Source organism: Thamnophis elegans, chromosome Z (genome assembly GCF_009769535.1).
Source record: "Thamnophis elegans isolate rThaEle1 chromosome Z, rThaEle1.pri, whole genome shotgun sequence".
Taxonomy (NCBI): Eukaryota; Metazoa; Chordata; class Lepidosauria; order Squamata; family Colubridae; genus Thamnophis; species Thamnophis elegans.
The window spans coordinates 57,051,279-57,069,070 of NC_045558.1; the positions used below are offsets into that span (position 1 = coordinate 57,051,279).

Here is a 17,792-nt window from a genome sequence, read left to right on the forward strand (position 1 = left end):
TTCTGGTAGAGACAGCAGCCAGACTGGGTATGCTCCATCCATTAACCAATTGGACTGAGTCTACACTTATGATGTCATCAGGCCCTTGTGGCTCCTCCCCAGTTTCAGATGAAGGAAAACTGTAGACTCAAGTGAGAATTGTGAGCAAAAAGTGAAAGTCCATAGTCACTGTATCTCTCTCCTCCGCACAAGGAATTCCCTTGCGTGACCCATACCAGGGCAGGGCTGGCTGCTGTCTCTACTCTTACCAGAAAATGTGCGTATCAGGTAAGAACCAATGCCTATTTTCCTGTTATCGTAGAGACAGCAGCCAGACTGGGACATACCAAAGACTGGGCTGTCCATTAGGGTGGGAAATTTTAAAAAAAGGTCCGAGGGTGATGCAGGAGGGGTTGCACAGGTAAACCCACCAGTGGCTGGTCTTAATAGAATGGACCTTATAAATTCATATTAGTTTCGCTTTTCATTCTAGTGCCCTGGAGTCCCAAAGTTGACTTTTAGCTGGAGTGAACTTTTCTCTCCAACTTCCTCATAAGTATTAAAAATAGGGCTGAACTGTGTGGCAAGACCCTGTAAAGTGGGGACACAGGAAGCCAGACGTGGGTGAGAGATAGAACAGAGGTAAAAGCTGCTGACAGCTTAAGACGAAATAGGAACTTCTCTTTTTTGTACTTCTCCTATGTACTTTGCTGTAACATTCCAAATGAACTTCTGCTTTTCGAAATGTCATGCTTGTCTCGTGTATGAAAATGCCTTGAGAATGCACAGTATGGAACACAGCATAAAAATAGCAACCTGGGTAGAGCTCAGGCAGTTCAGATTTTGGTGTGTGAACACGCTGAACTCGATGCATCCAATAAACCTGTTTCTCTCACCTTCGTGGTATCAAGTCCTGGTCTTTCGTAAGTAGATTACAAACCTCAATCTGCTGCAACAAGGGCACAAGCACTTGTTGCAGCACCCTGCACCCAAAAGCTGTGTCAGCTGACGCATACTTGTCCAACTTGCCATGACGTATGAAGACTGTGGGAGACGCTCAGGTGGCCACCCGGCAGACTTCTTCCAAGGTGGCTTGAGTGGACCAAGCTGCAGATGTGTGTAGAGTGAGCTGTAATGTTTGCAGGGACCTGTATGGATTGAGGTTCATAAAACAGTTTAATACCAGCTCTTATCCAGCGTCCCAAACTAGACGATGAAGCCTTGGTACGCAAGGAGGACTTGCAAAAGCAAATGAAGAGAGTTTCCAAGTGGTGGAAGTGCTGCCAAGCCACTCCCACCGGTCACATGACCAGCAAGCCACTCCCACCCGGTCATATGGCTGGCAAGCCACTCCCACCCGGTCACATGGCCGGCAAGCCACTCCCACAAAGGAGGCCACACCCACAGACTAGATTCCAAAAATTTTTGAAACCCACCACTGACTTTCACCCATCTGCCTAAGAGGCAATAGAGCACAGGTTCGATTCCCAGCAAAGGTATGGCTAGCTGATGAGAGCTAAATAGCTTGAAATAGATCTATACTAGTCTCCCTTTATTTATTTATCAGCACAAATATAACAAATGTGCTTTATTCTTTTACTTAAAGGACTAATTTATCTTTTTAAAAAAGTTTGTTTGGGCATTCTTTCTCAGAGTAAAAAAAACTTCACCCGATGGATTCACTTTCATTTCCTTCCTTCCGGAGCCGTCTCTGACTTCCTCAGCCTGGGGGCTGCCTGTTTGCCACCGGCTTGAAGCACTTCCCTTGGGTCAATCAGGGACTTTGCGGTGTCCCTGAGACCAGCAAGGCTTTGTCTTCCTGATCATCATCTCTACAGGATGGTTTAGGTCCTGCCGGACTGTCCAGTGACAAAAGTGTCATCAGTGGTCTCGGACTGTCGAGACCGCATGATGTGTTGTCGCAACATTGGCTCCTCCTCTCCCAAAAAATACGGTAGTTCTTGATGAAGAACTGAGCACTGATCTATGGTGCATTTCCCCTCTCTAAACCCGGCTTGCTCAACAATCAAGTTCTCAAGATCCAGCCACTCCTTTAATTTATCTTGGAGGTTTTTGGTGTAGAATTTGCTGATTGTATTTAACAAACTTATTGGTCTGTAATTGGCAGGGTCATTTCTCGTTCCCTTTTTAAAATTGGGACAATTGCCAAGCCCTAATCTTCTGGGACATAGCCAGTGGAGACGATATATGTCAGTAATGCCACCAAAACTGGTATCCACCACTCCAAATTGTTATTTAATAATTTGGCAGAAATGAAGTCAGCTCCTAGGGCCTTCCCAATTCTGAGTTGGCCAATGAGTGATTTCATTTTGGACTCTGAAACTGTGGGCAATTCAGGTAAATCCTTCATTGTACACTTTATACTCTCAATAGAGGGGTCTTCATACTGTTGGAAGAAATGTCCTCCTGGGTTTATTTGCAAGTTTGGTTGCCTTGCTGCTGATGTAATTTTTCCAGGTGACTTGTGGTGAGTTTCTGTAGAGGGTTAATCCCTTTGTTATGTACAGTAGACTAGCTCAGGCTTTAATGGTTCAGTGACAAAAATGGGGAGGGGCAGAAAGCTTAATGGAGCTACTTTGTCTTTAAAAACATGTTTTTCCTTTTTCACATCCAGGGAAATATAATATTCCTTTTTAATATTTCCTAGTATTTTCATTCTTCTAGGAGGGGTGGGTGCTAACTTCCTACAATCCTTCCTTTTTTTCCAAAACATGTGTAGGGAACACATATGTTCTTTGAAAAGATTAAAATTGATGAGATCAGGGAGACTTGATGGATGCTTTTAATTTTTCTGATCTAAAGGGGAAGGCATTGATAGAGGCAGCAGCAGAAGGATTCCTTCAGTGGCTCCCAAAGGGAGAGCTTTCAACCATGAAGGTCTAGCAGCCATGACAAAAGTTCTGGAAATAAATTAAAGTATCCAATTTTCCATGCCAATTATTTTCAGATGTATGATATCACTTTCTGTGAGCTTCTAGACATGTTTTAAGCAAGCAAAAATTTCAAAATTCTTCACAACCATGGTTTTGCCTTTAAATAACTACAGGCTGTTCATTTCCAAGGGATGGTTCTTGAATCTACCCTAGCTCTTACTTTGTGAGGCCAAATTGAGGTTAGCCATTGTGCAATCCAGACTACTTAGTATTTTTAAAATTATACACAATGAGCCCTGGAACTCCAACTCATGAGACCACCAGTGCAACATACCCTGCTTTACTGCACAACTGCACAGCATTATTTGTGAGTCATAGTTTGGGCTTGGGTTTTGTAGATTTCTGCTATCTCTTCAAGTGAGGGAATTGTCTGAGAGGGATGCCCCTCCCCCATGGGATTAGCAGGGAGATATGACTGCTTGGGCCTTAATGCCAGAGAGCAAAAATCAACCTGGAGAAACTTTGTGTGGAGGTAGGTGAAGGAAACAAAATTCAATCTGATTCTGAATGGAGTTTCTCTCCTTCCGTCCCTCCCCACCTCTCTTAGTAACTGTTTCTACAATACAGAAAATACAGACATTTTTGGAAATTTCCCTCCCACCAGACAGAAATCTAAGGTGTTCAGAACTTGCTGTGCCACCAACTCTCAAATACAATTCTTACATGAGTACATTAAACTGATTACAATATAAATGACACAAGAAAGAAAACCTTACAATCAATTTCCACCCTTCTCCATAGTCTTTAAGCTGTCTTCTGGGGATTGAAAAGAGTCTTTTAGTCTTTACTTGTCCATCTCAGGGTCTTTTCTTTCATGTCTGCTGGGTGGTATGCTATGTAAAGCCAGTCAGTCAAGCTTTGGAAGGTTTGTTCCACTCTGGTCGCTGTGATGACTTTCTAGTGGAGGCTGGATTCAAACCCAATTCCTGGATCAAATGGATGGAAGGTCTCCTCTGGAGGTATCTGGGTCCATGTACTCTGCTCATCTGTGCATGGCTGAAAGACATGAGAACAGGGTCCCCTCCCCCCTTTCTGGGTGAGGAAAGGGTAATAAGAGATGGAGAGAGAGAGTGGGGGTGGGTAGATGGCTTGCAGGCAGAAAAGAAACAACAACACATCAGTATTGCTGTTACAAACAGATAAATTGGTAACAATATGGGGATATCACAGATGAGAAAAATGAGCTGGATTCACATGCTTCAGGAAAGAAATGAACAGATAAAATCATTTAAGTACGTGCAAGATTGAATAACCCTGCCCCCCTGTAAGTAAACTTAAAACATTCCCTCATAACCCTGGATTGTTACTTTAAGACAGTGTTTTTCAACCTTTTTTGTGCAAAGGCACACTTTTTTCATGAAAAAAATCACGAGGCACACCACCATTAGAAAATGTTAAAAAAATTTAACTCTGTGCCTATATTGACTATATATAAAGTGTTTTTCCCACGGCACACCTTACACTATGTCACGGCACACTAGTGTGCCATGGCACAGTGGTTGAAAAACACTGCTTTAAGATACAGAGAGGAAAGGAAAAAAGAGTGCTTCGCTTTGTTCTATTTTTGTTGGCCAAACAAACACAGGGCAAAGGCTCCCTTTTTTTTCCTTTTCTCTTCTTCACTCAGTTTTGTGGGCCCAACAAAACGGAGCGAAGTCAGTTTCTGTCAGTTTACTTTTCTTTCTTTGAACAATTTAAAATTCTTCTCTTTTTTTGGATTGAAGACACTTTATAGTTTCAATTACTTCTAGGGCACATATTTAGACATACACACACACACACACAAACAAGGACAAAGAGGGGAAAACAGAACTCTAAGATTTATACATACATAGTCATTCCCACCAAAAATCTCAATTAAATTAGGGAAGGCACAAATCTTAACAAACAAATCAGATAGAAGACAGAGAAAGAGACAACAAACAAACAAAACAAAACCCAACATTTTCCCTTTTCTTTTAAGTACCTTTATTTAGCCAAATTGGTTTTCCTGTGTCATCCCTCAGCAAAGCCCATTTTCTACACAGTTTCCTTGCTTTCTTTTTATTCATGCCGACTAAGACAGGCATGTGCCTGGTGTCCCAAGCTTTAAGGAAAGCTCCAAGGGATGTTCCTGTCACTCTTTCCTTTCCCTAAGGAGAAGGTCCTGTGCTCTGGCCTGACCCCAATACTTTCGAGGCTCTCTTGGTAAAACACACAACCTGAGATCTCCGCCTGATGCCCAAAGGGCTTTGCAGGAAGAAACGCGGCTTGTGGCACAATGACGGTCCTGGCTGTGGGGCGCACACCTGTTAAACGCCTCTCTTGGTTCCCTCCTCCTCCTCCTTCTCCTTCCACAGCCTGTGCGATGTTGCTGCCGTAGGCCGAGAGCTGCCGCCGAAGCTGCTGCACAGCTGAGAGAGGGAGAGCGTGAAAGCAGAGGCAGGGCGCCAAGCTTTGGTTAAGGCAGGCAAGGGAAACTGCGAGCCGAAAGGAAGTCTTGCTGGGAAGGCGCGGCAGCAGGGCTTTAAAGGGCTCCCCCCTCCCCAGCCAGCCAGCTCACCCAGCCCATTCCTCCCCCGCCACCACTGTGTCCAACAGGCCAAGTTGCTGGGATGAGAAAGTTTGGGCTGCAGAGCGGAGTTTGAACTGCCGAGTGACATGCGGTGAGCTTCATGGCTGGTGAGGGTCCCGCTCTATGGCGGACGCAGCGCCGGGGCTTCGGTGGGGCTTTCACGTTTGCCTCACTGGCCATGAAGCTCACCGCACGTCACTGACGGCTGGTAATTACCCTGTAAAGTGGCTATAGCTGATTCAAGTGCTGATTGGAACAGTCAATCCAATATAAGAGAAAGGGAGAGAGGGGAGAGAGGAAGAGAATGTGTGCATGCACACACACCTATTCGGGAGATGGTGGGGAGATTTTATAAGCTTCCGGAGTGAATCCCTTCCCAATTATTTGTCTCCAAAGGTGTGTGCGCAAGCGCCTGTGTCCATCCACTGCTTCCACTCACCTCCTCCCCCCTCCCCCTTTCCCCGCTGCTTTGATCAAATCAAGAGGAGAATCGCTGGGGTTTTGACACCCAGCAGATCGGGAAGGAAGAAGTAGGTTTGTGCCAGCGGCGGATTTTTAGGGGAACTGCTCCCCCCCCCATTAAAGAGGAAGGAGGGAAGGAATTGAAGGTGCTGGAAATGAGATGGAAGGAAGGAGAGTAGAGGGAGGTGGAAAAAGGAAAAATTGCATGTGGCCTCAAATAATTTTTAGGAAGGAGGGAGGAGGAAAGGGAGAAAGGAAATATTCTAATACATTATTACTAGTATGTTTATTAAGAAGATACATTTAAATATTAAGAACTGAACACCTTTCTTTTCTTTCCTTCCTTCCAACCTTTCTTCCTTCCTTCCTTCCTTCCTTCCTTATTTCTTCCTTCCTTTATTTCTCTACTATATTGTTTTTTTTCTTTAAAAAAACCCTAAATTATCTAAATGGGATCATTTATAGTCAACTTAACGAATCTGAGCGACAGCTTTTGTCACAGAGTACAATCAGTTTTGAACAAGACTTCTAGAGGTCCTTTAGATGTGATTTCTAAAATGTGAGAGAGAGAGGAAAGAAAGAGAGAGAGAGAAAGAAAGAAAGAAAGAGAAGGGAAGAAAAAAGAAAGAGAAAAGAAGAAGGGAGGAAGGGAGAGAGAGAGAAAGAGAAAGGAGAGGAAGGATGGCCTGTTAACCCTGGCACTAGACATGGCTTTAGAAAATGCTTTGAAACAGCACAGCAATCTAGTGCTGGAAGGGAACTCGGAGGTCATCTAGTCCAAACCCCTGCCCCAGCAGGAAACCTTATATCATCTGGATTATTTTGGTGCCTCTAATAGAAAGGAAAATTGCCAGAAATAAGAAGTTTACTAGGACAAGGCTGCCTTGCAGAGGAAGGCAGAGATAGTCCTTGACGTATGACCACAATTGAGCCCAAAATTTTGGTTGCTAAGCAAGAGCGTTGTTAAATGAATTTTACCACATTTATCATGTTGGCCATGCCCACTCAGTCACACGACCTCCAAGACACTCCCACCTGGTCACATGAGCACTGAACAACTCCTACAAAACAGGCCATACCTACAGAATAGGTTCTAATAAAATTTGAAACCCACCACTGCCCTTCACCCAACTCACCACATGGCATCTGGGAACTCAACCAAACCTGGACTCAAAAGACAGCCTAGAGAATTGCCATGAATGGCCCCATGGGAGTCTAACAACCTGTAATGGCTCCTCTCCTAACTTGAGAAAGTAAAGACTCTTGAAACGGATTATTTCAAAAGGAACCTTAAATCAAGCAGGATGGAAACCATTAGAAGCAAAGCAGATCTGAAAACCTTTAGGCCATGCAAATGGGATTAAGCTGATAATGACCTCTCCCCTTTGTCTGAATCCAGATTCTGACCAATACACAAGTGTGAAGATGCTTCCTGAACTCTTCTGCCCTGGGAGTCAATAAAGCACACGTTCCCATGGCTATCTCTAGTTAGACATCAAAGTTATATATCCCACATAGCTACTATAAACATCCCACCAGAGATGTTGGGACCTTCAGTCTCCCGGTGACAGGAAACCAGTTGTAAAGTTGTAAAACTCAGTTGTTTCAGATGTAGCTAATGATTTAACTCCGAGGCTCCCCTGCTCCCAATTGAATGGCAGTATCACTTTTAGAGATCTGACATGCTGCCATTCTTTAGAAAAAGGAGAGATTCACCTGTGAAAAAAATAGGAAAAGAAATTGCATCATAGTATTTTAACACGGTTTGTCAGGGTATTGGGAGTGAATGTTTTCAATAGGGCAGGGGCCCTAACATGGTGTTTCTCTACCCATTCATTTTGGGCTGAAGGTAAATGCTTCCAAGCAACTAAGTATTGGGTTTTCTCCGTGTGGGTCCTAGAGTCCAAGATTTCCTTAATTTCAAAATGTTGTTTACCTTTTATCATGATAGGAACAGGAGGTGTAGGTGCATGTGGTCTGAGTTGTGAGATTACTTCTCGTTTGAGTAAACTAATGTGAAACACTGGATGGACTTTCCTGAGTGTCTTTGGCAGGAGTAATTCTACTGTTATTGGGTTGATAACTTTGGTGATCGGGAAAGGTCTGCTGAAATGTAGCCCTAATTTCTTTGATGGTTGCAACGACTTCAGGAATTTTGTCGACAGGTATACTCTATCTCCAACATGGAAAGATTTGGGATCTACTCATTTTTTATCAGCTTGAGTTTTTTTTCCCCCTTAATGTTCCAAAGGTTTTATTTCTTTTAAAAAACACAAATATTTCATCATTCGTCAATCATTAAAACATTGAAGTACAATTTTTTGTATGCCCCTCCCTCCCTCCAACCCCAACCCCCCCCCCTCCTCCTCCCCCCAGACTTCCCAGAACCCATACACGGTATGGATTTTTAACTAACACAGTCTAAAATCTATTGAGAAAAAAGAAATAAAGAAATTAATGACATTCTACATTGACCTTAGCTTCTTCTTGCTGAACTAACTTTAAACAATTTAAATCATTTCTGATCTTAAGCATAGGCTAACTGGAATTTCTTGGTCCCATATTTATTTTGTATATAGTCAATCCATTTTTTCCAGTCTCATTTATATCTCTCATTTGAGTGATCTTTAAGATATGCCGATATTTTAGCCATCTCGGCTAAGTTTGTGACTTTCAATGTCCATTCTTGGATTGTAGGCAAGTCTTCCTTCTTCCAGTATTGCGCCACCAACAGTCTTGCTGCCGTTATTAGGTGCAGAATCAAGTTAGTCTCTACCACTGTAAAATCAGTACATATACCTAGTAAAAATAACTGAGGAGTAAACTTTATCCTTCTTTTAAAAATATTTTCAATAAACCACCATATTTTTATCGAGAATGCCTTAACCTTTTGGCAGGTCCACCATATATGATAATATGTAGCATCGAGAGAACCACACCTCCAACATTTAGGCTGTACATTCGGATACATAGAAGCCAGCTTTTTAGGATCTAAATGCCATCTATAGAACATCTTATAAAAATTTTCTCTCAGATTTTGAGCTTGTGTGAATTTCACATTTGTTACCCATATTCTTTCCCATGTATCCAACATTATTGGTTCTTCAATATTTTGAGCCCACTTTATCATACAATCTTTAACTAATTCTGTTTCCGAATCCATCTGTATTAATACATTATACATCCTCTTTATATGCATTAAGCTTTGATCTCTTATTTGTTTAAACAAATTATCCTCAACTTGGATAAAACCAATTTTTTGATCTATTTTCCACCTAGCCTGTAATTGCCCATACTGGAACCATGTTTGAACTACCTTCTCTTTTAATACCTCTAAGGATTTTAATTGTAATACCCCCCTTTCCGAGGTAAGAAGCTGTCTGTAAGTAATTCTATCCTGTTTTTGTGCTATATTCATATTTTCAATTGCGTGTCTAGGAATTGCCCACATGGGTATCTTGTCATTTAATTTATATTGGTATTTTTTTCCAGACCCGCAGTAAAGCATTTCTTAAGATATGACTTTTAAAATTCTTATCCAATTTTTTGTTGAATAACAGGTAAGTATGCCAACCATATACCAGATCGTGTCCCTCAATATTCAATATTCTATCATTGGTTAAATGAGTCCAATCACTAATTACAGATAATGCCACTGCATCATAATATAGTTTTAAATTAGGTAGTTTCAATCCTCCTCTCTCAAGTACATCTTGCATTATTTTCATCTTTACCCTCGGCTTCTTTCCTGCCCATACAAATTTGTTGATACCCTTCTGCCATTCTAAAAGATTCGCATCTTTTTAAAGTATAGGTAACATTTGGAAAAGAAATAAAAATTTTGGTAAAATGTTCATTTTCACTGCCGCTATCCTACCCAGCAAAGATAGGTGCAATTTCTCCCATTTTTTCATCTCCGTCTGTATACTATGCCAAAGTGGTTCATAATTATGCTTATATAATTTCCCATTTGAAGTTAAAATGTTAACTCCAAGATATTTGACTTTTTTAACTACCTCACATCCTAGCATCACTCCTAATTCTTCCTTTTGTTTAGTATTCATATTTATAGTTAATATTTTTGTTTTTCCTAAATTTATTTTAAAGCCAGAGACTTGACCATATTGATTAATCATATTCATTAAGACCATACTGGATTCCTGCGGTTGTTCCAATATTATAATCAAATTATCCGCAAAAGCGCGGACTCTATATTCTTGCTGCCTAATCTTGATCCCTTTTAGACCATCCAAGCCCTGTATTTTATTCAACAGTACTTCCAAAGTTATAATAAACAATAATGGGGACAAAGGACAGCCCTGTCTTGTACCTTTTCCAATTTGAAAAGAGTCTGTTAAACTTCCATTGACTATGATTTGTGCTGTTTGCTGTTGGTATATTGCTTTAATTGACTGTAAAAAATTATCTCCTATCTGCATTTTTTGCAATATCTTCAGCAGAAATTGCCAGTTAACTCGATCAAAGGCCTTCTCAGCATCCAAAAATATAAACGCAGCAGGGATCTGGTTGTTCTTTCCCAAATATTCTAATGCATTAATAATTAATCTGACATTACTTTTCATCTGTCTCCCCTGTATAAAACCTGTTTGGTCCGTGTGTATCAATTGTTGAATAACCAACATTAACCTATTTGCTAATATTTTAGTAAAAATTTTATAATCTACATTCAGTAATGAAATAGGTCTATAATTTTTAGGTTGAGTAGTATCTTGATCTTCTTTGGGTATCAAAGATATAAACACTGTCTTCCAAGATGGAGGGACTTTACCTTCCATTTGAATCATATTAAATAATTCTCTAAGAGGTTCTACCATTTCTAACTGTAAGTTTTTATAGTAAACCACTGTCAAGCCATCTGTACCTGGTTCTTTCCCTGACTTTAATTGCTTAATTACCTGCAAGATTTCCCCCGAGGTTATTGGTTGGTTCAATTTTTGCCTGTGCTCTTCTCTAACTGAAGGTATTTTCTCTTTATCTAAATATTTGTCTATATCTAAACCATTAATTTTATCCCCTTTATACAGTTCTGTAAAAAATTCCCGAAAGGCCTTTTGAATCTCTTCCTGTTGAAACACCTCCTTCCCTCTGTAAATCAGTTTAGATATATTTCGAGTTTTCCTTTTTTTTCCTAATCTGATAAGCTAACCATCTGCCAGGTTTATTTGCATTACAAAAAGTATTGTGTTTTGCATATAATAAATTAGTGGCTACCTGGTCAGAGATCAACATGTCAAATTGAGATTTTACTTTGTTCATAGCTTCCTTAACCTTTGTATCGTCTGGGTTCATTGTTAACTCCAACTCTTTTCTCTTAATTTCCTCTTCCAGTTCTGTTCGTTTTAACCCTTGTTTATTTCTATGTGTTTTATTTATATTCATCAGCACTCCTCTCATATACGCTTTGCTTGCATCCCATACGAATTCCATAGATCTACCCTTATTCATATTCAAAACAAAATATTCAGATAGTAATTTTTTACAATCATTAATATACTTTTCATATCTAAATAAGTTTTCATTCAATCTCCAAGACCTTCTTGCCTGCACTACCCTTCCCAACTCCATCCAAACTGGGTTATGGTCCGAAAGGACCCTAGCTGCAATCTTTGTCTTCTTGACCCTAGAAAGCAAATCATTAGTGGTTAGTATAAAATCAATCCTTGAAAGGGATTGATGCCTGTCCGAGAAGAAAGTGAAGTCATATTCCTCTGCATTTCTTTCTCGCCAAATATCTCTCAATTCAAAGTCATCCATGATGTCAAAGAAAGGTTTGGGTAACTTTGCTCGCATCTTAGTATTTAGGCGGAAAGTCTTCTTATCTCTCTTAGTGTCTATCACTCCATTCCAGTCACCCAATAGTATACAGGAAGTATAGTCCCACTGTACTAATTTAGCATGAAGATTTCTATAGAATCTATCTTGCTGTTGATTGGGAGCATAAATTCCCAAAAGTAATGTCTTTTTCCCTTCTAGGATTAAGTCTAAAGCAATATATCTTCTGAAGGGATCTGCTTCTATTAATTCAGCTTTCATATCTTTTCTTAAGTATACAACTATACCATTCTTCTTTTCCATAGCGGAAGCTGCAAAATGTTGACCAAGTTTTGAGTTAATCAAATATTTTTGATCAGTTGACTTGATATGAGTTTCTTGCAAACAAATTACATCATTCTTAAACTGTTTGAGATAATGAAATATTTTCTTCCTCTTCTGTGGAGAATTCAGTCCGTTGACATTCCATGTTAAAATCTTAGTTGTCATCTTTGGTTGGCTGAAGCATTTTTAGAGCTTCCTGCATGGCCTGTTTAACCTTAGGTCTAGCTCCTCCCACTGCTTCCAAACTTGTTATTGTAGTTCCTTGATCGATGGCCGGTGATTGTTGATGCTGTTGCTTTTTAGCTTGTTTCTCCATTCGTCTAGTAGTCATGCGGCTAGGTCTTTGTTCCATAACACCTTGCACTTCTAGAAGAGAGAGATGCTCCATCTTGTCTGGTGGTTGTGTAGTTTGCTGTCTATCCTGTCCTTCTTGTGGTCTTTCTCCAGGTCCAGATGGTGCAGGGTATCCGGCCTTCAATATATTATAATAAAAATCTTGGGCTTTCCATACAGAGTTGAGGTGATATCTTTGCTTATCAAATGTAAAAATAATGCCAAATGGTGCATCCCATCTATACTGTACCTGACGATTTCTGAGTTCTTCGACCAAAAAAGCGTAGTCTCTCCTGGCTCTTAACATTTGAGGTGGTATCTCTTTCAAAACAATCAGGTCTTGACCGCCAATTTGAAGCTTAGTGTTATAAGACGCTTGCAGTACCATATTTCTAAGCTCTCTTGTAGTAAAATATATAACGATGTCTCGAGGAAGCTGCTTCTGCTTTGCCAGCCAAGAATTAACGTGGTAAGCTTTGTCGATTTGCCAGTCAAGGTTGGTCCCTGGTCTTCCCATCAGGCGGTCAAAAGCTTCCGATAGGATCTGTTTCAAGTTCTCCTGTTTCTCCTCACGCAGCCCCCTTACTCTTAATGCAAACTCCATTTGTCGGTACTGTATCATAATAATTTCTTTTTCAGCATTTTCCACTTTTTGTTCCACAACCTCTGTTTTCAATGTCAAGTTAGTATTGGCATCATTAAGAACCTCTAGAGTATCTTCCATTCCAGAAGTATGTTCTGTCAATACAGTTACAAGTCTCAGCATTTCATCTCTAATTTTAACAACCTTAGCGTCGATTTTCTCATACAGCTCCTGTTTAAGTCCTTTTATTTCACTTTTGATTTCTTCTTTCATTTCTTTTATTTCCTCTTTTCTCTCCTGCTTTATCATCTCTCTATTATCTCTAAACTTATCTTCCATTTTAATTGTCAGTGCATTAAGAGCCTCGCTTAGTTTGCTCAGGAAAAATTCTTTCGTTAACACATCCCCAGCAGGGGGCGTAGAAAGCGGAGGCTGCAGCTTTGTGCCAGGCACTGGGATTGTGCCCCTGGAAGTAGAGGGTTACGACTTCAAATTAATATTTAGTTTTGAAGCCATTTCAAAATTTATCTGCCTGCAATTAATAAAACTCTGTTGCCTGAATATGCAGCTTTAAATAAAGAAGCTGAGTTCCCCTTTTACTTTGAAGTTTAAGGCTTGGCAAAACTTTCAGTGAGTAAACATTGTAACAAGACAGTTCAGCAGATTCATGACCATTTAACTTCCAGATAAGCAAGATTAATGAGGGAGTGAAATTCTTGTAGAAATGAAACTAATTAAAAAGCTTCTGCTGGCCGATTGTGAAACAAATGATAAGCAATCTCCTTTGTTTTGAATTCTTGTAACAGTTAACAAAAAGTGTTCGATGTTACCGAAGAAACCAGCCTGCTCGGCGCCATTTTAAAAGCCTCTAAGTAAATAGTTTTTCGGAGGAGAAAAAGAAAAGAAGCTAAAATCTTGATAAACAATTATTGCCCACGTAATACGGGTCCAGCTCGTGATAAGATTAAATCAATCAAAACTTTGAACTGAGTGGGGGAGACCTACTTTGTCCTGCACAAGGCAGTTTGAAATTCCCAGCACGGACAGCCGTTCTGCTTTGGGCTAGCCCCCCTCTCCCTGCAAGCACAAAAGCTGCAAAAATCGAAGAGCATTTGCCAGCAAAACAATTTCTTCTTTCCTTCTTGCCTGAAGGATAAGAAAACCTGATAAGACATCAGATGGAAGATCCTCTAAACAGGTACGTAGCCAGGAATTCGGAGGCAGCTGGTTTTTTGCTGCCACCACCAGCAGGCTCCACCCAGGAAGCCTATCAGCTTGAGTTTTGAAAGCATCTCTAGCTTCCTGTAACACTAATCTAACCACTGGCCATGTATTTCATAGATTGTCTATCCATTCTTTTAGTGAGGGGATGGTGGGTTCCTCTGTGGGTAGTTCAGGCATGGGGTTGAAATCCTGGCCTGTTGCTACTCTAAAAGGGGTGAACCCAGTGCTTGAGTGCACAGTGTTATTGAAGGCCACTTCTGCAAAAGGTAAAAGATCAACCCAGTTGTCCTGTTGAAAATTAATAAAACATCTTAGATATTGTTCTAGAACAGTGTTTTTCAACCACTGTGCCGCAGCACACTAGTGTGCCGTGACATAGTGTAAGGTGTGCCGTGGGAAAAACACCCGCCGGGTGTTTTTGCCTCGGGACATCTCTGTGTCCCGAAAGTTGCTTTTGGGACACAGGGATGCCTCTATTAAGTCCCTGTGGCCCCGCGTTTACTTTAAAAACGCGGGGACCGCCGGGAGGTAGTGCATGCAGGGACGTCACTGACGTCCCATGCGTGCGCCCATAGCAACAATCGCGGAGGACCGGAGAAGCGAGGAGAACGCGCGCTGTCAACTTGGTAAGTGTTACCAGCGGCGCGTCTCCTTCAGTGTTCCGAGCACCGAAGTGGGGCAGTACACAGGCATACAGCTTTCAGTAATACACTGTATGGCTGAAGGCTGTATGTCTGTGGGGGAACTATACTGGACCTAATGTGGGGGGACTATACTGGACCTAATGTGGGGGGACTATACTGGGCCTAATGTGGGGGGACTATACTGGACCTAATATGGGGGACTATACTGGACCTAATGTGGGGGAATTACAACCTAATGTTGGGGAACTACAACCTAATGTGGGGGTAACTATACTGCCAACCTAATGTGGGGGAAAATAAGATATATGCAAGATAAGATATATGTAGTGTGCATAGGAATTTGTTCATAGGTTTTTTTAAACTATAGTCTGGCCCTCCAATGGTCTGAGGGACCGTGAACTGGCCCCCTGTTTAAAGAGGAGACAAGTGCAGTAAGTACTGAGTGACAGTGAGACAGGAGCAGATACTGCAGTGATGGACAAGTTTTTGAAAAGGAAAGAACTGGACTCTGAACAAAATTCGCAGCCAGATGAGAGCCCAAGTATGAGTGGGGATCAAAAGAAAGCAAAGATGGTTAGCTCAAGCAAATTCTCTGGCACAAGGCAATATAGCGAAAGCTATATTTCATTTGGATTTACTTTCACTGGAGATGCAAAGAAACCAACTCCACTGTGCGTGGTGTGTGGTGAAAAGCTATCTAACAGTGCTATGGTCCCAAGTAAACTTAAACGCCATCTCCAAACGAAACACCCTTCGCTTCAAAATAAGAATGCGGACTATTTTGTTTGCCTGCGTGAAAACACGGAGAAACAGGCAACTTTCATGAGAAAAACCACAAAGGTAAATGAAAGAGCTCTTAAAGCTAGCTATCAAGTTGCTGAACTTATAGCCAAGTCAAAAAAGTCGCACACTGTGGCAGAGACATTAATACTTCCCGCCTGCAAAGCTATTGTAGAGGAGATGCTAGGACCTGAAGCAGCTAAGGAAATAGCCAAAGTCCCACTCTCAGACAACACAATTTCCAGACGTATTAATGACATGTCTGCAGACATTGAAAGTGTGGTTTTGGAAAAGATCCGTATCAGTGAGAAATTTGCATTGCAACTTGACGAGTCTATTGATATCAGTGGACATGCTCAACTTTTGGCCAATGTGCGTTTTGTGGATGGTGATGCAATTAGAGAAAACTTCTTTTTTTGCAAGGCATTGCGAGAAAAAACAACAGGAGAAGAAATTTTTCGGGTCACATCAGAATACCTTGAACAAGGAGGACTTAAGTGGGAAAACTGCACAAGTGTCTGCACTGATGGAGCTGCAGCCATGGTCGGGCACACCAAAGGCTTTGTAAGCAGAGTGAAAGAAAGAAATCCAGATGTGATTGTTACACATTGTTTTTTACACCGTGAGGCCCTCGTAGCCAAGACTTTACCAGCAGACCTAGTTCCTGTGTTGGATGATGTTGTGCGCATGGTAAACTTTGTAAAGTCACAACCCGTGCAAAGTCACATATTTGCAGCTTTGTGTGAGGAGATGGGAGCGAAGCATAAAACCTTTTCTGTTTCATACGGAGGTCCGGTGGTTGTCGCGTGGCAAGGTCTTGGTTTGTGTGTATGAGCTGCGGGAGGAACTTAAAGTGTTTCTGACAAATGACAGGTCAGATTACGCAAAGCTGCTTGCAAGTGATGAGTGGTGTGCAAGGCTGGCATACCTGGCAGATATTTTTCATCATCTGAATGAACTGAACACACGAATGAAAGGCCGAAATGAAAACTTGCTTATAAGTACAGATAAAACAAATGGATTCCGTTCAAAGGTGCAACTCTGGCATCAACACATGGAAAGTGGCAATCTTGAAATGTTCACACTCACCAAGCAATGGCAAGGTGTTCACACTGCTGCACTGTGTGAGATAATAGTTAAACATTTAAAAACTCTCGAGGAGAAGCTGACATTTTATTTCTCTTCAGTCTCCACTGAATGCCTTGACTGGGTTAGGGACCCTTTTAGCTCAGCATCAATTGGTGGAAAGGACATGACTTTACAGGAGCAGGAGGAACTAACTGAACTGAGACAAAATCGTGGTTTCAAGCTAAGATTTGCTGATCTACCTCAGTTTTTGGTTGGATACTGCCAAGGAGTTCCCCGTTCTGGCAAACAAAGCTATTTTGACATTGCTCCCATTTTCCATTACATATCTGTGTGAGATGAGCTTTTCAAGCCTGACTGCTATAAAAACTAAAGACAGAGAGAGACTGAGAGCTGTTGATGAAGAACTACATGTGTGTCTTTCTTCGATTCCTGCCAGAATATCAGCTTTGTGTTCAGAAAAACAGGCCCAGGTTTCGAACTAAGTAAACAGAAATATGAACAATTATAAAATAATTTCTTTTTGTTTATTTTGATACAGCATGGGTTGCACAGGTAAACCCACCAGTGGCTGGCCAGGTTAGGTGGTCTTAATAGAATGGACCTTATAAATTCATTTTAGTTTGGCTTTTATTCCAGTGCCCTGGAGTCCCAAAGTTGACTTTTAGCTGCAGTGAACCTTCTCCCCAACTTCCTCATAAGTATTACAAATAGGGCTGAACTGTGTGGCAAGACCCTGTAAAGTGGAGGCACAGGAAGCCAGACGTGGGTGAGAGATAGGACAGAGGTAAAAGCTGCTGACAGCTTAAGATGAAATAGGAACTTCTCTTTTTTATATTTCTCCTATGTACTTTGCTGTAACAGTCCAAGTGAACTTCCCCTTTTGAAATGTCATGCTTGTCTCGTGTATGGAAACGCCTTGAGAATGCACCGTGTGGAACACGGCATAAAAGTAGGATCCTGGGCAGAGCTCAGTTCAGTTCAGATTTTGGTGTGTGAACATGCTGAACTCGATGCATCCAATAAACCTGTTTCTCTCACTTTCGTGGTCTCAAGTCCTGCTCTTTCGTAAGTAG

General features: G+C 41.3%; 1 protein-coding gene across 1 annotated transcript; it reads left to right on the top strand.

Moving 5' to 3' along the window:
- The first annotated feature begins 15,262 nt into the window (after nucleotides 1-15,262).
- Nucleotides 15,263-17,053, top strand: LOC116521168 (zinc finger BED domain-containing protein 5-like). Its single transcript, XM_032235862.1, has 2 exons — nucleotides 15,263-16,320; nucleotides 16,421-17,053. The coding sequence occupies exons 1-2, from the start codon at nucleotides 15,325-15,327 to the stop codon at nucleotides 17,051-17,053; spliced, it is 1,629 nt and encodes a 542-aa protein (XP_032091753.1). The 5' UTR covers nucleotides 15,263-15,324.
- The last annotated feature ends 739 nt before the right edge of the window (nucleotides 17,054-17,792 follow it).